The sequence below is a fragment of the Dermacentor andersoni genome, chromosome 10 (genome assembly GCF_023375885.2).
Source record: "Dermacentor andersoni chromosome 10, qqDerAnde1_hic_scaffold, whole genome shotgun sequence".
Classification (NCBI taxonomy): domain Eukaryota; kingdom Metazoa; phylum Arthropoda; class Arachnida; order Ixodida; family Ixodidae; genus Dermacentor; species Dermacentor andersoni.
In genome coordinates this window covers 82034971-82054387 of record NC_092823.1, presented here as the reverse complement: position 1 = coordinate 82054387, position 19417 = coordinate 82034971, and the positions used below count along the sequence as shown (strand labels likewise).

General features: G+C 49.1%; 1 protein-coding gene across 2 annotated transcripts in view; it reads right to left on the bottom strand.

Annotated features, from left to right (window-relative positions):
• Positions 1-19417, bottom strand: part of LOC126544174 (putative diacyglycerol O-acyltransferase Mb3761c) — a 560147-nt gene that overhangs the window by 256198 nt on the left and 284532 nt on the right. For both annotated transcript variants that reach the window (XM_050191407.3, XM_072284905.1), the window contains one exon: positions 7961-8246. In XM_050191407.3, the coding sequence (XP_050047364.2) occupies positions 7961-8246 (286 nt within the window). The remainder of the gene's footprint in view (positions 1-7960; positions 8247-19417) is intronic.

Below are 19417 nucleotides of genomic sequence, written 5' to 3'. Positions count from 1 at the left end.
ACGGAACACCGCAGGCCAAGGTGTCGGACGCCGGCGTTCGCTCCGAGCAGGTGCGACGCCTGCTCGGGTGGCAGCTCACGGACGGCCGAGTTCCCTTGAGCCTTGATCGCCGGCGTTCGACATTTCGGCCTGCGGTGTTCCGTCTGGTACTGCGTAAGCGCGTGACCCGCGCCACCATGCATTTCGCTACGAGCTTGCCGCACCTAAACTAAAATGCCTTTAATTCCTTCACAATACTCCCATTGTACCTCCCAGTCAAATAGGGGGGGGGGGTGAAGTGGGCGTATACGGTACCCCCGTTGTGTGCCCAATTAATGCCCACGTCAATGGGAGTTTTATCGTACGCCCTTTCAATGGGAGCAAAAAGATGTACAAAAGGGAATGCGCTAGAGGACAAGCAAAAAACGCCCATCTGGGTGTTTTTTTGTTTACAGTGCGTCGTTCAGTCGCGCGCACAGACGACGAAACTACGGGGTCTATAACGTAAAACTATTCCAAACTTTTCTATTCCAATTCTGCAATCAGCCCTCCGTGATTGGTCAACAACTTTTTCGGACCACCCCCACTTCAGTTCTCTGTCACGCGACGTCACGAAAACCGCCATAGCTCCCCATCTGATATCACGTGTACACACTATTATGCATGATTTAACCTCACAAAAGAAAAAAGGTTATTTCTGATTCGACGCCTTTTAGCCCTTAGCCTTCGGCTATTGGTCACAAGTTTTCGCGCTTCACCCTCTTCACCTGCCTCCCACGCGACGTCACAAAACCGCAAGAACTTACCGCGTCAAAGTGACGCGTACGCGTTAAAGATGCATTAATATGCCGAACAAAACTGAATTTTCTTCTGAATAGCCAGAGGCTGCCCCGTTCCGAAAGTAATAAAAGATCGCTGCCGCCGATCGCTCATGCACTATACTCGCACCTGCCGGAGAGCATGGGTTTATTTGCGTATGCTAAAGCTTTTTGCGTAGCTGTGTAACGTGTTTGAGCCCTTTCGGCACGTTTACGACCTCGTTCTGCCAACTCTTCTTTGCTTAGCATTAGTTTCAGCGTCATTCTTAAGCTTCCGTTGCATGCCGCCGCGATTTTCGACTAGGCACCGCAAGCTAGGGCAGGACATGTAATGAGGAGGGAATATAACCGATGGTCATTAAGGGTTACCGACTGGATTCCGAGGGAAGGGAAGCGTAGCAGGGGGCGACAGAAAGTTAGGTGGGCAGATGAGATTAGGAAGTTTGGAGGATCAACATGGCCACAATTAGTACATGACCGGGGTAGTTGGAGGAGTATGGGAGAGGCCTTTGCCCTGCAGTGGGCGTAATCAGGCTGATGATGATGATGATGATGACCGCAAGCTAAGTAAGGGAAAGCGGACCAATCGCAAACGCCGGCACAGCTCTCTTCATACGGTTATAAATTTTCAGTGCAGTGGCTCGGCCCCCCCAAATCCCTCGCCACTTGAGCGTACTCCTCGCCTCTTCTCAGCCAATTATATAAGACGAGCCGCTCAGTGTAGGCAATGTTATTCGTTTTTCAAGCAAACAAAAGTGACCTCCTATGAACGAGGAGGGCGTTGGATTGGTTTGTTCGGACAACCCTGCGGGTGACCGTTCGAAGGTGACGTCGGTGGTTACGCAAATTTCACGTCAGGAGATTGGAATAAAGACATTTTGGAATAGTTCTACGTTATATGGCCCTATGTCATTATCTACCGTGTTCCAGCGCGATCATTCTTTCTGATACGCTTGTGGCTGCCTCAGTATTCGTGTAGCACTCATACCTCTAGTCAGATATAAGACAAACGAGACAAACAAGACAAACACAACAGCTGGCGCGGGAAACCGCCAGTGGAAGTGAGCCGCATAGCAAAAAAATTACCGACGATTACGTTACTTCCTAATGCGAAATTTGAGCGCAGCAGATAAGCTGTTTCACCTTTTCGATAGATTGAGGCAAAGAAATCGAGCAACACATGTATGCGCTATCACAGAATTTTTTTTTTATTTTTCACACGTATTCCTTTAACAAAGACTCCACTAACAGTTTTGACAGTCATGAAGGAAGCTTTGTGGTCGGAGAAATAGACTGATATATGTTCGACTTGGTACACCAATGCTTGATTCTCAAAGACGAGATCTATACAAGTGCCTCGCGAGGTTGTCACAGCCGTGGGACGCGTTACGAGCGAGAGGAACGGGATGTTCTCCCGCATAAGTGTTAGGAAATTGCTGTTTGTCTTTATGTCAACATTAAAGTCCCATCGGTCGCCTCGCTCATGGCTCAGAAAGAACTGGCAGATAATTTCGCAGTGGCGAACGGCAGCGGCAATTTCGGCTCGGGCGGTGCACATATACAGATCCGCCGCCACCGATCTGGCTCTCTGATTGCCACCGCACAGGGCGAACGGCAGCGGCAATTTCGGCTCGGGCGGTGCACATATACAGATCCGCCGCCACCGATCTGGCTCTCTGATTGCCACCGCACAGGGGTTGCATTGGAGGAGGAGCGAAGAAAGGAATTAAGTTCGAGCCGGCGCTTTGACAACCGGAGACTCGCAGGAAGAGGGGGGAGGGGGGCGGCGTGTACACCCAGCGGCAAACGATGGGGGCAGAAGCGCGCGCAGCAAGCGGACAACACGATAAAGGGAGGAGGGAAGAGATAGCAGCGACTGACTGATGCCGCTGACGCCGATAGTGAGTCAACCCCAGCTGCGGAGTTGGTTTCAGGGACAACGCCGCCGATGCCGACACAAACAATAAGATACCCTCGCTTCCGCAGCGCTAAGAACCAGGTCTAGCCGTGGGAAGGTGGTCACGTATTCGTCGACGTGCCGGGGCCTACGTGAAATAACCGGCGCGTCGGCAACTGAAGAGCACCCTATCCGCCACACAAGAACAGGGGGGGGGGGGGGGCCCTTTCCTCCTCTTTCTGCATGGCGGCGACGGTGTTCTATGCAGTCACGTTATCTTGACTCTCTAGCGGCGTCAGCGGCATCCAGCGGTATCAGTCGGTCGCTGCTAGCGCTGGGGGGATGAAAGGGGGGCGGAGCTGGTTACGAGGCCGACGACAACGCCGACGACGACGCGAAACCCAGGAACGGACGCCAAAGAGCTGCGCTCTAAAAAGGGAGGAGCAAGAAAGAAGGCGGGGCCCGTGACGTAGGCGCCACGCGATCCTCGAGCTACAATGCGGGAGAACGCAGAGAAGGAATTTCGCTTGCGGAGACTAGACGTGGATAGTGGGGAGAGTGGTATGTTGGCGGCGATGCTCGTTTTGTTGAAATCATAGGTTCGCGCCATTGAAATATTTCTAGCTCGATTATTATTAAACCAATTCGAAAAATTTTTGCGGCAGAACGCTCGCTAGAGAGCGCGTAACGACTTCCAGTGTATAACCGGAATCTTTTCTGTGGCCTGGTGGGGGACCCTTTAAAGACTTCGCATGAGCACGTGTAAGGAGAAGCTGATTAGAATAAGCGAAGGTCACAGCGGAAGATACTAGTGACCTGTTACAGCGTTGTTACAAATTTCGCTTGTTATTACCACCAAAATGAAAAATGAAAAAGAAAACTGCACATAATATTGTCGCAAATGATAATCCAGAAATTTGTGAGGCTGCTTCGCTCATTTAGTCAGGTCATTTCCGTATATTCATTAGGCTATGAAATGTTTTGATAAATGTGGTTCCTAAAGCTGCCAGCATTTTCTATTTCATCAAGAAAGTGAAATTAATTGAGTAATTAATTAAATAAGACGAACTTCAAAAAAGAAATATCAAGAAAAAGGACTGTCTTTCTTCACAAGAGCAAAGAAAATCGCTGGCGTGCGGGGGCGTGAGAAACAATTAGACTAGTCTTAGTGAAGCAAAATCTCCGCATGGCACCATACTCAAGGGCACGGACACCTTTATGGGATAAGCGGGAGTTGTTATAGGATAAAAGTCTGTGTTCGCTTGCAGTCACTTTTATTGTATCGTTTCGGGAGTTTTCCTCCGTGTACCTAAACAAAGGCAACAGCGACGCTTCCAAAAAAAAAAGAAAGAAAGAGAACGGAGCGCCAAATGGTGACAAAGGAAGTAGACGACGGAAGAACAATGGCGGGACCTCGTAGAAGGACGCTCTAAGCGAGGATGTACGGCGTGTATACTGCCTTCTCGGAAACTCGAAGCAACCTTCCGAACTTCTACGTTTTCCCTGCAGCTACAGGGATAAAGCGGCAAGCAACATCGGAGTGCTGCGAATGAAGTCCGGAGAACAAAGCGTGACCGGACAGAAAAGGGGCTCAGGTCCCGCTGCAGGAGCGCCGACAGGAAAAGGCTTAAAGCACACTTAGCCCTGACTTCCGCCCCAGGAGATTCGGATATACGACGGTAAAGGGGGGAGGGGGGGCGGGGAAGAGGACAACGAAAATAGAGAGCCACTGTCGCCGCCAGAGAACAATGAGACGCGCCGGTATGTGTCGCACAGAGGGAAGCGAAACCATAGAAGATAGCATGTAAATCAACACGAAAGGAAAAACAAAAATCAATCTGTGGTAGTGCACGGACATAGCAGAGTGGAGTTTCCACGGCGTGAAAGCGGATACAATGGCCGCTGTCAGTTATCTTGTCATCCCGTTGCGGCCTTGGCACGCGTCGCGTCCATGCGGGTTCGTCCCTTCTAGCCTCCCTAGTTCACCAACCTTCTAGGTCCTTTATCTCCCTACCCCACCGGCGGGAAACGGGAGATGGACTAAGTGGCGGTTTGTCAGTCTATACGCTCCCGCGGCAAGTTGACGTGCGCAATGAACAATCTGATAAAGCGCGCCATTTTATCTTGTTCTGTGTTGTTCGTGGTCGGCACCGTGTTGTGCCACCATATAGGATTACCAGGATTCGCTTTCGAGAGAAACTTGACTCTCGCTCCTAACCAATGACACCTGATTATTCGAAAACGCTGCTCTGAAATTTAACCTGGCAGACAAAGAATGCCTTATGACGGGCACATATTTCTACGTGTTCATGCTAGCAATAAAACAGTGTAAAGAGAAACGAAACATGAAGAGTGGATGTGTCTTCAGTGTATTCAGACATTGTGGTAACGAGGAGGAATATTGTAGTCATCATCATCATCATCATCATCAGCCTGATTACGCCCACTGCAGGGCAAAGGCCTCTCCCATACTTCTCCAACTACCCCGGTCATGTACTAATTGTGGCCATGTTGACCCTCCAAACTTCCTAATCTCATCTGCCCACCTAACTTTCTGTCGCCCCCTGCTACGCTTTCCTTCCCTCGGAATCCAGTCCGTAACCCTTAATGACCATCGGTTATCTTCCCTCCTCATTACATGTCCTGCCCATGCCCATTTCTTTTTCTTGATTTCAACTAAGATGTCATTAACGCGCGTTTGTTCCCTCACCCAATCTGCTCTTTTCTTATGCCTTAATGTTACACCTATCATTCTTCTTTCCATAGCTCGTTTCGTCGTCCTCAATTTAAGTAGAACCCTTTTCGTAAGCCTCCGGGTTTCTGCCCCGTACGTGAGTACTGGTAAGACACAGGTGTTATAAACTTTTCTCTTGAGGGATAATGGCAACCTGCTGTTCATGATCTGCGAATGCCTGCCAAACGCACCCCAGCCCATTCTTATATTGTAGTGCGTACTGATAAACCGCTGAGAACGGGAACGCACGGCGTTTCAGACATTTTGAAGCCACCCTTTAAGCTGTACGCCAACACAGATTAGCAGCGTTTTTCTATGTTCGTGATTGGGAAGTGTCGTGCCGTAAGTGATAGCATTTACAATGGTCCACGTTTTAGTTAGCGGGATTACTTAAGAGTCTTTCAACTGGTAACTCATTTTTTCGAGCAACAAAGCCATATTTAAAAAGACCCATGCCCAATATATTGCATTCGTGCGCGCTTTAAGGCCACGTGCATTATAAGAAAACGTGATTTTATTATCCAATGGGCGCCTCAAGCGTGGAGAAACCTGATTCCGGATGTTCACGGTGCTCAGAACAACATAAAAAAATCCAAGGACACTTAAGGAATTACTATAAGCTGTGAATCCGAAAACATTAATGTCCAAGCGAACGCCGCTTAACCGTCCTTCCAGTTATGAACTTCTGGCGGGCAAGCAAGCGCGTTGAGACGATCAGCGTCTTTTGATTTTGATGGTGATAGTGATCTCAAGAAAGGAAGGACGCTTTAGATCACTATCACAATCAAAATTAAATTTGTCTCACCGAGGCGCAGTTAGAACGCAGGGGACAGGTTGCGCGCACAAATAATGCGCGGTTAACACACGCTTCCGAGAGCGAGGGTGACGTGGCGTCGCAGTAATGCACTCCCGCCTCACCAATAACGCGGCAGCATGTGTACGCTTTCTCCCTCTCTGCTCCGTCAAGGCCCAAGCCAACAAGCGCGAGCCACCGTCACGAGCGCGCGCTCACGACGTGGCGTAGCAGCCAATGGGTACGCTAGCTGCTACAGACGCCGCCGGCAATTTCGCTCAATCGGCCATTCGACACTTCCGCATCAGTAGGAACAAATAGGCCGTTGGCCTGCTCTGCGAAAGCGGCCCGAAGGATCGACACCACCTCAAGAAACAGAAGGCGCGACAGGTCGCAAAATGGCGCGGATGGCAGACGATAAGACAATATCGGAGCTGTAATACAAAGGGCACGTGTCAGCATGGCTCATTGCGTGTATAAGGCAACAGGTAGGCGTTTCTACGCCGCAGTGCATCGTGCTGCAGAAAAGGTTTTGCTACCGAGTCCTTTTGCTTGTGCAACGACAGCCGTTACTTTTACGTTCGTGCAATCCCGAGATGCGGCAGTGTGTCAGAGCTGCCAGAGTGTACGCTCTCTCGTGTCCGAGAGGATTTGTATCAAAACAGGATTTTACGAATGCGGTTATGCTTTCCTCACTCTAGGTTGTTTCAGCAAGGTAGGCATGGCCGATTGAGTAGCCGTCGCCGTCAGTTTGCTAATTAACTAAGACTGGCAAATGACTCTCTAATGTTATTGCGATAGCAATCATATGGAAACTCCAGACGCATTTCTGCCGTCATTGTCCATGTCGCCGTAATGTTTCGTATAAAGTTCAAAAGCGATAGCGTCATCACCGCCAGCCGTAAGCACGAAAGCAAGAATGCGAGGGTGAGTGGACGATGTTGGTTCAATCTTGCGCGCGAAAGTGAAGCAAGCGGGGAGGAAGCACGCCACTTGCCGTCGCGCGCAAGGCACCGGGGTCAAGGAAAGGAAGGGGGGGTTGCGTTCTGCTGCGGCGGCGGCTGCGTATGGCACGGCCACGCGGGCTCCTTTTGAAAGCGATTTGCGATGGGGACAGAGTGCGCCGTGTGCTGATAGCTTCGTGTGCGCTGTGTTCTCGCCTCTTAGTTCGCGTTGAAGGGAGAGGCAGCACGAAGGTCAGTTCGTGCGCTGCTGGTGCCGCGCTTTCTCCGTCCAGCGTTTTGACAGCGGGTGTGCGCGATCATCGAGTGAGATGTGTCCATGTTTCTTTGTCCGCGTGACACCATTCTTGTTAATTTATTTAGTAGACAAACTTTTACAAGTTTATCGCGATGATAAAACTACTATTATTTGTATAGCTGTCTACAAATTCGCTATCGCAGTCGATGCTTCCCCTATCGGTCGAACCTGCAACTTTCTTTGTTTTGAAGCAAGAGTTTAAGTGCTGGTATAGAGGTGGAAGGCGCAGGAAGGAAGAGCGATTTACGCGATCTTGAAAACACTTTCTGTTTTTTGGATATTAATAGACGAATTCGGAACGAGGACACACGCGTAACAGGTGCTCAAAGGGTCCGTCGCACCTGCATGAGTCGGTATTCGATAAGCGCACGCTTTTGTTACAGGAGCCCAGGACTAAATCACTACAAGCAATTCGTAGGAGGTTTTCTTGTAGCCGCACACGAGAGCTAGCAATGCGCTGCAGAGTGTGCGGTACTCACCTTCGGAAGATGCGCTTCCCCTCGTCATTGGTCTTGTCCAGTATGCGCTCGACGATGAGCTGGCCGAGTATAGAGGCCGTGAGTCCCGGCTCCAGATAGAGCACGCAGTGAGCCACGTGGAAGTTGAACTCGGTGTCGTGCAGCCAGTAGGTGTCCATGGGCGACACGAACCGCTTGTCGTCCTCACACAGCACTCCCTCCCTGGCCGAAGCGCACGAGGTGCCAGCGTGGCGCAGTACCACGGCCACTGGGAGCAGCGACAGCAGCAGCAGCACCAGTGGAAGGCCTGCACCACATTGACGAGGTGTTTGACATTCGTTTCGGGCCACAAGAGCGAAGAGACAAAAGCGGCGACGAGAAAACTGGAAATGTTAACTACGAAAGTAACTTAAAATAAATCAGACTTTTGCTTCATATTAACTTTAATGCAGATATTGTCGTTGCGATGTTACTGAGTGCCAACGATAAGTGTGTATAAACTCCGAAACGTTTGGTAAAATGCAGTGAGTTGCTATACTTACCCTTTTATGCGAAGCATACTAGCCGCACAACCACGCTCTTCCTTGCTGCGCCGCGCGCGGCCGCGTAGCTACCATATGACGTCATAACAGCTGCAAAAGCGGAGGCTCAACTCGTGCGCTCGCTTGCGACCGCGTAGCTACATAGCCGGGTCTCAGCTCGTGCGCTCGCCTGCGGACGCACAGATGGTACTGCGGCCTAACTCCCACTCCTCCCGCTAGGGCACTGACGTCACAACAGCTGCAAGCCGGGCTCAACTCTTGCGCTCGCCTGCGGTCGCACAGCCGGTGGTGCGGCCTAACTCCCGTTCCTCCCGCTAGGGCACTGGCGTCATAACAGCTGTATAAAAGAGCGGCGCGCTCTCGTCGAGGCCAGTTGTATAGCGCGATGGCGGGAAAGGAAAGGGCCGCTCGTCAGACCGCAAAGCGCAAGTTACAAAGAGCCACGGAAACGGCCGAAGAACGAGAAGCTCGGCTTGCCAAGCGACGTGCACAGTACGCGGCTAAACAGCAGCGTTCCTCCACAGAGACCGAGGTAAAGGACGAAGTTGCGAGTGTATCTGGGAGTACTTCTACTCTAGTATGCTTCGCATCCTGGGCTTAACCTTAGCTAAGCCACAGCCATATTTTTCCAACAGAGATTCCCAGGAAGATTTGAACTGATTAACGGTTGCCGAATCGGCGATGTCACTGAAGCCAACGTTTTTACTAGAGGACTTGGCTTCCTCCGGACATGAACTGTTTTCCTTGGTACCCGTTTTCTCCCACCCCCAATGGTGAAACGGTAATAAGTGGGTGCGCAGAATTTACGGTAAGGAATGTAGAAGTGTATACAAAAAAATAACTATCCATCCCCCTACAGGGAAATGGGGGTAAACAAAGCTTGTCCTGCGTGCACCTGACCTTCGTAATGGTTACGTCCCCACCAGGTCGATGCCGGGTTCTTTCGGCCTTCAGCTCCCTGTGCTACGGGTCTTGTTTACGTTGCTGTTGGATTGCCTTGGCTCGGCTGGCTCTAACGACTGGATCGGCGCGCCGACGGCGAGGCCTTTCACGGACAACTTCCCGCCACCGCTCGCCGAAGGCTGCCTTTTCCTCGGGGAATGCACAACGCATGGCCGCCCCATCCGTTTTCTGAGACTTAACTGAACGGAAACGAACCGTTTGCTGCCCTTTCCCACCGCGACGGAAGCGGAACGGCTCTGACTGGTCGCACGCATGGTGTGAGCGCGCGCCTATGCAGTTAGAATCCTTGCTAATGACACTCTCCGGCGCCAGCATAGCTGTCAACTCATCAAACCGCCCTTTCCCACAGCTGCTCTGCTCAGGGAGAAACTGGTTTTTCTTGCGTGACCACGACAGCGCCACCGAAACTTGTGAGCGAATACAAGCTGAGCTTGGAAAGAGAAAAAAGAACTGGAAATAAGAAAAAGAAATTGAGTAGATCCCATGCACTGTGGGAATGGCATTTTGACCTGCGAGGCATTTCGCAGGTAGCTGGCTATGCTGCATCACTTGGCATTCTTAAACGAGGTAGTTGTTGCACCAGCTTGTATGTGCAAAGCGAGCAGTTGTGCGTGCGATGTGAGCGTGTTTGTGATGACAGAAGTAAGACGACGGCGACAGCAGAACGAAAGTTAGGTTTTAAGCATAAAAGGATTTAACTCCTGGTATCGGCGATTTTCAAGTGACTTTGACGCAAAATCCAGAGCCGTTATCCGGGCACTCTAACAAGAACACCCGGGCAAGTTGACAAGGAAATTTATTCACCCGTAGGCACGCTCACAACTGCGGGGTGAACGTAAAGTACAATATAAGGTATAGTACATGTAATACGTCATACTTGATGTAAACAAAACAGATTAGCAAATGAAATAATAAATGGTGTCTGCTTAACATTGGCTTCGCCACTCACAACAACAACATAACATCATTACAGCGTCCACGCAACAGCATTATTGTCGGGCTCGAATTTACGAAAGACACCCGGGGCACATACAAATACAAAGATTCAGCTCAGGCCAACAGAATTGAACATTATTCTGGCTGTAGAATGACTTTGCCTCGGGAGACGGTTATGTACCGCGCAGGCCAGCGGCGAAGAAACTCATCAACTTGCGAGAACAAAACGAGATCATCCGGGCAACCAATCAAAACTTAAGCAAAATTTTTTTTTAAACTTAAGAAAAGCAGTGTCTGGCCCCCCACCCTTTGTACAGGACCGCATTACATAGGCTAGCTACTGCCCAAATAAGTTACAAGAAATATTCCTTCCGAGTTCTTCCCAATGTACGTTCACAATATCACTCAAGCTGAAACTTCTAGTACGCTGAAGTGTTATCTGTCATTTCCAATAGCGACGTTGCAAAGGCAGATACAGGGCATGGCCGGGATATGCATACAGTGGCCTGGATATGGTCCTTGTAGTCGCTCCAGCAAGCGCCTTAATCAGGAGGAAAGCGCACTGGCGAATGGTCAACTGCCAGAATGCTGGCGGTGTCATTTCGCAGACCGGCTGCCGCCGTAAATTAAAAACTCATTATCGGATGGTCCTGTGTGCTTTACTGTTGCAGTAGGAAATACTCTTCAGGAAAGATTGTTTCCCGGATAACTGTACTGTTTTTATTTTTCCTATGCTCTAAAGGCGGATGGAGGCTACATTCTATTTTATCAGTGCGCACGTACACTAAATTATTTGCGCAGCCCTCCTTCAAGGCTTCTACAATTTTGCGGGCATCTATTACGCGCGAGAATAAGGTATACGCCGACGAAGCTCTGGTCTCATTCATCGAATGCCTGTGGTCCCGCCACGGAACGCCTCCGCGCGCTTTCCTTTTTAATGAGACGTGAGCGCCCATATTTCTTTCGCGCTGTCCTCCCCTTCCTCCCCCTCCTCCCCACGTCTGTTCGCCCTCGCTCAAACCATTAACAACGCGACGCTACCATAATGTCTGGCGTCAGAGGCAGTGGCTTCACGCTTACAGCTTTCTTTCTCCCAGTATACTTTCTTCATTTTTTTTATTCTCTTGATTTCTAGCTATTCAACGTTAAAAACAAAGCAACAGCGGGTTCCCGGAACCGTAAATCCCTCTTTAATGAGAAGGAATGACACATCCACTTCGACTCCCTAATGGAAAAGTTAAGGAAGCCCTCGAACGACCCTGCTTGTACCGTAAGAATAAGCGCGCTCTCGCCTAAGCTATAGGTCTTGTTGCTACTTTTCCCTGCCGAGTTTTAGGGATTCGCACTCGTTATCATTTATTTTAGTATCCTTTTTACAAGCCTTGCGAAAGTTTCTTGGACGGATGTGCGAGAGGAGCTGGGATGAGAAACGCATTTCCTTTGAGCACTGATAAGGAATTGCCGTCGGATAAGACCTTAAACGGCTCTTGACTTGGAAGGAAGGCAGAATTCGGCAGAGAGAGAGAGAGAGACAAAGGAGAGGAAAGACAGGGAGGTTAGCCAGTGTAAGTCCCGGCTGGCTACCCTGTGCTGGGGAAAGGGGTAAAGGGAATAAAAGGAGAAAGAAGAAGAAGAGGAAAAAAAATGGAAAAAAAAGAAAATTCACACAGTAACGCGAAACTACGCGCTACAACGTTCAGAGGCGGTCACACAATTGGCATGTCCTTAAAAACTTCAACAAAGCCCTTAAGGCCTTGAGTGCCGAAGCCCGTCTGGACCAGTGTCCTAGAGCTTTTTCCTCTGTAAAGGGGCGATTGTCCAGTTTTGCGAGAGCGGACACGAGCACTTTTCTTCGCACTGCGTAACGGGGACAGTCACAAAGGAGGTGTTCAATCGTCTCCTCGCAGCCGCAGGTGTCACAAGTAGGGCTGTCGGCCATTCCAATGCGGAATGAATAGGAGTTTGTGAATGCCACGCCGAGCCACAGGCGGCACAGAAGTGTTGCTTCCGCTCGTGGCAACCCTGGTGGTAGGCGGAGTTGCAGACGTGGATCCAATTTGTGGAGACGTGCATTCGTGAATGCACTGGTGTTCCACAGATTCTGTGTAAGCTCGCGGGCGAGGGAGCGAAGACTTGTGGCTGCATCTGTTCTTGACAGCGGTATGGGTGTAATCTGGGCACCATCATGAGCCGACCGGGCAGCGTCATCCGCACTGTCATTTCCTGAAATTCCACAGTGACCCGGTATCCACTGGTAGATGATGTTGTGTCCCTTGTTGATTGCGTGATGGTGGAGTAGTCGGATGTCTGCGACTAGTTGCTCATTTGGTCCATGGTTGAAAGGGGACATCAGACACTGAAGAGCTGCCTTTGAGTCACATAAGATGGACCATGAATGTGATGATTTGTGAACAATAAACTCCAGAGCAGCACGGATAGCTGCGAGTTCTGCAGCCGTCGATGATGTGATGTGAGATGTCTTGAACTTGAGGGTAACGCACTCTGCGGGAATCACCACTGCTCCAGCTGAACTATTAGAGGATACAGAACCGTCTGTGTAAACGTGGATGCGTCCTCTGTGCTGTTCATGTAGCATTGAAAGCACGGTTTGTTTGAGGGCAAAAGTTGACATCTCCGTTTTCCTTTTAATACCGGGAATAACAAGAAGAGCCTGGAGTGGATGGAGGCACCACAGCGGTTGAGATGGTCGTGCTGCAGGCGTGAAGTTCAACGGTAAAGTTCCATGGTTGGCGGCAATAATCTTGCTAAACGCTGAACGAGGTCGAGCGGCAGGAAGGGAGGCGAGATGATGCGATGGAAGTCGGGCGAAGTGCCTGATATGCATCCTTAAGGTGTCGACTTGAAGATACGTGTTGATGGGGTGGTCATGCGCGATGGCTATTGTTGCTGCCGTGGACGCACATCTGGGAAGACCAAGGCAAATTCGCAGAGCTTGAGCTTGTACAGATTGGAGGGCACGGATGTTGGTCTTGCCGGTCCCACCCAGTACAGGTAAGCTATAGCGCAGGAGACCAAGGAACAGTGCGTTATAGAGTTGGAGCATCGCACTCACAGACGCACCCCATGACTTTCCCGCAAGAAATCTGAGCAAGTGGGTTATCATGATTAATTTCCTTTTTAGGTAGGAGACATGAGCACTCCAGGAAAGGTCTCGATCGATTATCACTCCTAGAAAGCGGTGCGTCTTCTCGTAGGCAATTGGCTGTCCATTAATTCTGATAACGTATGGTTTCATTGCTTTACGCGTGAAAGCGACTATAGAGCACTTCTCGCAGGACAGCTCCAGACCTCGTGCTCGAAGATAACCTGATGTTAGTGTGGCCGCTTTTTGAAGTCTGGCGCGCACCTGAGGACGCGTCGCTCCTGATGACCAAATGCATATATCGTCTGCATAGATCGACACATGGACGGATTCCGGAAGGGTGTGAACCAGGTCGATGAGCACCAGGTTAAATAGAGTGGGGCTCAAGACTCCGCCTTGTGGTACGCCTCGGTAGGTGTTGCGTTGTGATGACGCACCGTCCTCTGTTTGCACAAAGAATGACCTGTCCTTCAAGAAGCTGGATATCCACCGAAATACAAGGCCGCCGAGGCCGACATCACCCAAGGCGTCCAGGATGGCTTGATGGGTTACGTTGTCATATGCGCCTTTAACATCCAGGAACATCGCCGCTGACAGTCGGCAGAGCTGGGTGAGAAAGCTATACCGCGATATTTGCTGCGTTTGCTAAGCCCCCTTTCCATTTTTGCAGGCTCTTGTCCTGATTTTATATTAACACTCAAGTTATTTTACGGTAAATGTTATAACTATAGCCTTCACAGCACACCGCATGGTACACATAGCAACTTTTACTTTTCATTTCACGGAATTTGTGAAGTAATTCCGAACTGATTGACTACAGTCCTTCTGCATTTTTAGCATAGCACGCCCACGTTTGCGATGCACAAACACACAACGGTCCCTAAACCGAGCCCACAATGCATTTGAACGACATGGATTTGTAACCACATGTATTTGTAACCGCATCGTTCGAGCCATGTGATGCTCGAGCGCGTTGGACTGAAAGCTGGGCGAGTTAATACATATTCATAGTCATAGTTCATAGTTCCGGTAGTGGCGTGGCCAGCAGACCGTTTACGATCCTGTTCCTCGTCTTACAGGTCGCAGCATACTCCGGCAACCACTCTGACCAGAAGGCAGCTCGATTTGTGTGCGAACAGCGCATCGCATTGTCGACGTCGAATGGCGGGATCTTCGTCAAGGCAGCGACTGTGCAGTCATCGTGGTTTGTAAATTGGATCACACACAGTAACTGTTTATCACCTCCCAGAATTCCTATCAGCAATCCGTACTGCCTGTGGCAGCGATATAAAGGGACGTCTAGTTGCGACCGGGTGGTGATAAAAGCCCCAACGAACAGTTTTTACTTGAGTGGTTCTGGTACCAGCATGATCAGCAGGACATTTAAGATCGTGTTCATCGGCTTGCAGGTGGGCTATCCATGTAAAGGTATTTGCTACAGAAGTGACTATTTCTTCCTACTATTGCTGCCGGACATACGGTGTGTTCTCAATACAGTGCATTTGCCGCACATCCTTTACGATTTCTAACGAAACTCTCGAGGGATGTAGCAGCGAATCCTGGCCGAGTTGAGAATAAAGAACAGATGATATTGGAGCTCTTCCAAGGTGAGGAGAGAATGAGTCAAGAATCAAGTAACATTGTTGCGAAAGTTAGTCCCATTGAGCGTTTGACGAAATTCCAATCCTTTGTTAAAGTTTCTGCAGAGATGTCGAGCCGTGTTCATGAATTGGGGGAAAAAAAGGCAGTCGTTCAGCTTAATAAAGTGGTTAATACACTCGAACATAAACATGATAACTTTGAAAATAGAACCAGAATAAAATAGAAGCCTGGTTATTATTCTCTTGCCAGAAGCACAGACAAGTATAGATTCGTCCTGGATATTCTATTAACGTAGCTTTAATCAGGCTCACTGACAGGACCAAAGTGGAAATTGATGGGGGCAGATCCGCAGGATCTGTTTTATAGCGAAGCTCTATATGCCTAGGCGGAACACTCGCGGTCCGACCACAGAAACCCTACGGCGGGGGTATAAGCCATTGTTTAAGGGAAGTATGAGCCACTGCATTCGTCTTACGTGACGGACGGGCAAATTTGTGGTTGAACAGGCATATAAATCTACGTATTATTACAGGGAAGCGACAGAGAGGGGGATGGGGTTAAGACAATATCATGATGACATAATTAAAGAAATAGCTTTACAGCGGAACTGTATATGCATAGGCGACACGCTCGCGGTCCGACCACTGAAACCCTCCAGCCGAAAGTGCGGCTCGCCATTAGCTACGCCGATAGTGACGTCATTTCTCTCTCGCACAGCTGAGCACGCGCGCTGGAGCGTGTCTCCGACTTCGCAATAGATTCAAAAATGTGTCCCTGTCTTTAATTAGGTGAAATGTGCGGCCCCGGCGTGTCACTTGGTGACTGCAGAGCACAACCGAGTCAGAAACACTATGAATAACGCATTGCTAAACACAAATGCGTAACACAAATGAGAAATACTTTGATGAACCCGCTGGATAAACACAATGAACCGCTCATTGCACCCATCCATGATGGTGATTATACGAAGCCCAATGTGCGGCATTTCAAATAAACGCTGTGATAAACCCAGGCCAGACGCGTGCGTAATTAATCTCCTTAAGAAACACAAAGACGTAACAAATAATTGAGGAAAAGCTAAATAAACTGTCGGAATTAATCCAGTGATAAACATCGGGACCGAGCATTTCATGTTCGCTGGTTTACCATCTGCAAGGGGTGCATGGGAGGCGTTTTCCTTTTTTGTTGATTCCTGAAAAGCATTCGATTTCCTTAATCACAACGTTCTTTTTACGAAACTCAACGCTTATGGCATAACAGGTCCGTCTTCAGAGCTATTGCGAAGTTACTTACGCTACAGACAGCAACAAATTTGCATTTCAGGGCTACTGTCTGGCACAAAAACAATTAACAGTGGCGTTCTACAGGGGTCACTACTCGGACCCCTGTTATTTTTTATATTCAATAATGCATTCCCAAAGTACCTAACTTCTACACAATATCTTCTGTACGCGGACGACAGTACTGTTTACACTTCCCATAAGCACATCTGTACATTGACTATGCGTTTAAATCACGGATTAAACAATACCAACGGTTATTTTAAAACGATTGCTCATTAACCTTCCCCAAACAAAATTTATGGTTTTTAGGTGACACAATAGACAGAGACCTACCCTTTCACCTGTATACGTAGCGTCTCACCCAACGTTACCATTTAATGAGTGTTCATTCTTACGCGTTCAATTACACTGCCTTCGAAAATTTAATTTGCATGTCAGCTTATCAAAAAAGAAAACTACTTCTGGCATCAGGCTGCTTTAAAAGCCAGACACTGGTTTGAAAATCAAACTCTCTAGACATTTTATTATGCCTTTATTTTCGCCATGTAAATTATTGTATAAATTTTTGCGGTCTCACATATCGCTGTCACACAGCTCCATTGCACCACATCCAAAATAACGATGTCCGTCTCATCGCATCGGCTCCTTATAACGCTGGTGTTACCGCCATCGCCACAGAGTTAAATCGCCTGACAAAAAATAAAATTACCTGTTACAGCCACAGCATCGCTATTTACCGCGTACTTAAAAAGCCACAAATACATTTATTAAAGCCAAGCTTTCTTTGCAACTTCTCCCAACTTTCCGGCGGTGCTGCTGCTGCTGCTGCTGCTGCTGCTGCTGCTGCTGCTGCTGCTGCTGCTGCTGCTGCTGCTGCTGCCGCCGCCGCCGCCGCCGCCGCCGCCGTCGTCGTCGTCATCGTCGTCATCGTCATCGTCATCATCATCATCATCATCTAGCTCACACGCACCGCTGGGTATACCTTGCAACACCCTCAGATGGCGCTCACTTCCACGCCTCCGCGCATTGGTCGCTCAAAGGAAGACTACACTCGCGGACAACTTTCTGTGGCAATGAAGGGAAAGCTACGGGGGCGGAGCTTCTGCACATGTGTTACCACGCTAAGTAGTCCGCCAGCGTTTGACAGTGCTTTTGGTTGCTTGGAACAGATGCTGAATCGACGCAGCTTCCACGTGCGACGGTTTCGCGTTTGCCCAGACGCTGAAGGGAAAAGCCGCAAAATAAGTAAACTTTTACATTCAGTGGTGTGTTTTGTCTTATACTTAACTATTGCTAATGAGGCGTTTATGTTTTCTCTTTCCCTACTTAAGCTAACGTGTAGGAAAACGCGGGCCTCTTTTGAGAAGCGCTCTCACGTGTGCGCGCTTTGCCTCCCTAGCTTTGCTTTCCCTTCATTGCAACAGGAAGTTGTCCGCGAGTATACAAATGAAGCTGTGCAGGGTGATATGGGCTGGACAAGTTTCTAGTTGAGCGAAGCTCACAGTAAAATTGATTATGAAGAACGATAGAGGAATATGGAAGAAAGTAAACGGGCTCGGAGTGTGTTCAGATGTTTGTACATGAAAAACACTGATTCCCAGTGCGAAAAGAACTTGGCAGCTTAGCAGCAAGTATGCGACCGGTATGGTGAGCAACATGGCAAGAAATAACGTCATCAGAGGGGCTGAGATAATCTCATGGGTGGCGGCAATGAAAAAGAAAACTGCTACGTGTAACTACTTAAGGGAAAAAACAAAATCAGGAAAGAAACAGTTTATGATTACTCAAAGGCAAGTTTGTTATTTTTCGTAGGGAGATCAGGGGCCCTATAACGTAAAACTATTCCAATATGTTTCTATTCCAATCTCCTGACGTCAAATTTGCGTAACCACCGACGCAAGCACCGGGCGGTCACCCACAGGGTTGTCTGTACAGACCAATCAAACACTCTCCTCGTTCATAGGAGGTCACTTTTGTTCGCTTGAAAAACAAATAACACCGCCTACACTGAGCTGCTTGCCGTATCTAATTGGCTGTCAAGAGGCAAGGAGAACGCTCAAGTGGAGAGGGATCCGCTGGGGCAGAGCAAGTGCACTGAAAATCGATGACCGGATGAAGAGGGTGGTGCCGGCGTCTGCGATTGGCCGGCTTACCCTTACTCAGCTTGGGGTGGCTGGTCGAAAATCGCGGCGGCATGCAACGGAAGCTTGAGAATGACGCTAAAACTGACCCTCAGCAAAGACGAGTTGGCAGAATGAGGTGGTAAACGTGCCGAAAGTGCTCGAAAACGTTACACGGCCACGCAAGAAGTTTTATTATACGCAAATACACCCATGCTCTCCGGCAGGTGCGAGTAGCCAGCGTCTCAGCGATCGGCGGCAGCTATCTTTCATCCCTTACGGAAAGGGGCAGCCTGCGGCTATTCCGAAAAAAATTCAGTTTTGTTCGGCATATTAATGTATCTTTATCGCGTACACGTCACTTGGACGCGGTGAGTTTGTGCGGTTTTGTGACGTCGCGTGACAGGCAGGTGAAGTGGGTGCAGCCCGAGAACTTTTTACCTATAGCCGAGGGCCAATAGCGAAAAGGGGTCGAATCATGAAAAACTGTTTTTCTTTTTCTGTCAAATCATGCATAATTAGTATGTACGCATCATATCAGATGGGGAGCTATGGCGGTTTTCGTGACGCCGCGTGACAGACAGGTGAAGGGGGGGTGGTCGAAAAAAGTTTTTGACCAATCGTGGAGGGCTGATATCAGAATTGGAATAGAAAAGTTTGGGATAGTTTTACGTTATAGCGCCCCAGGATACATTGGAACACGTCCTTACAAAGCGACATAGAACAAGGAAAAAGAAGCATGTGCTTGCTGAGGTAAAGCTAAGGAAACCATGCAGCATGTTTTGTTAGAATGTGAAGATATCTGACCAGCAGTCGATTTAGGCACCTCTGGCCCACTTGAAGCCCTTGGGTTCAGCGAGAGCAGGGGAAAGTAAACATGTCCGCAATAAAGATTAGTAAGAGGCGATTGGAAGATTGGCGGAAGGAAA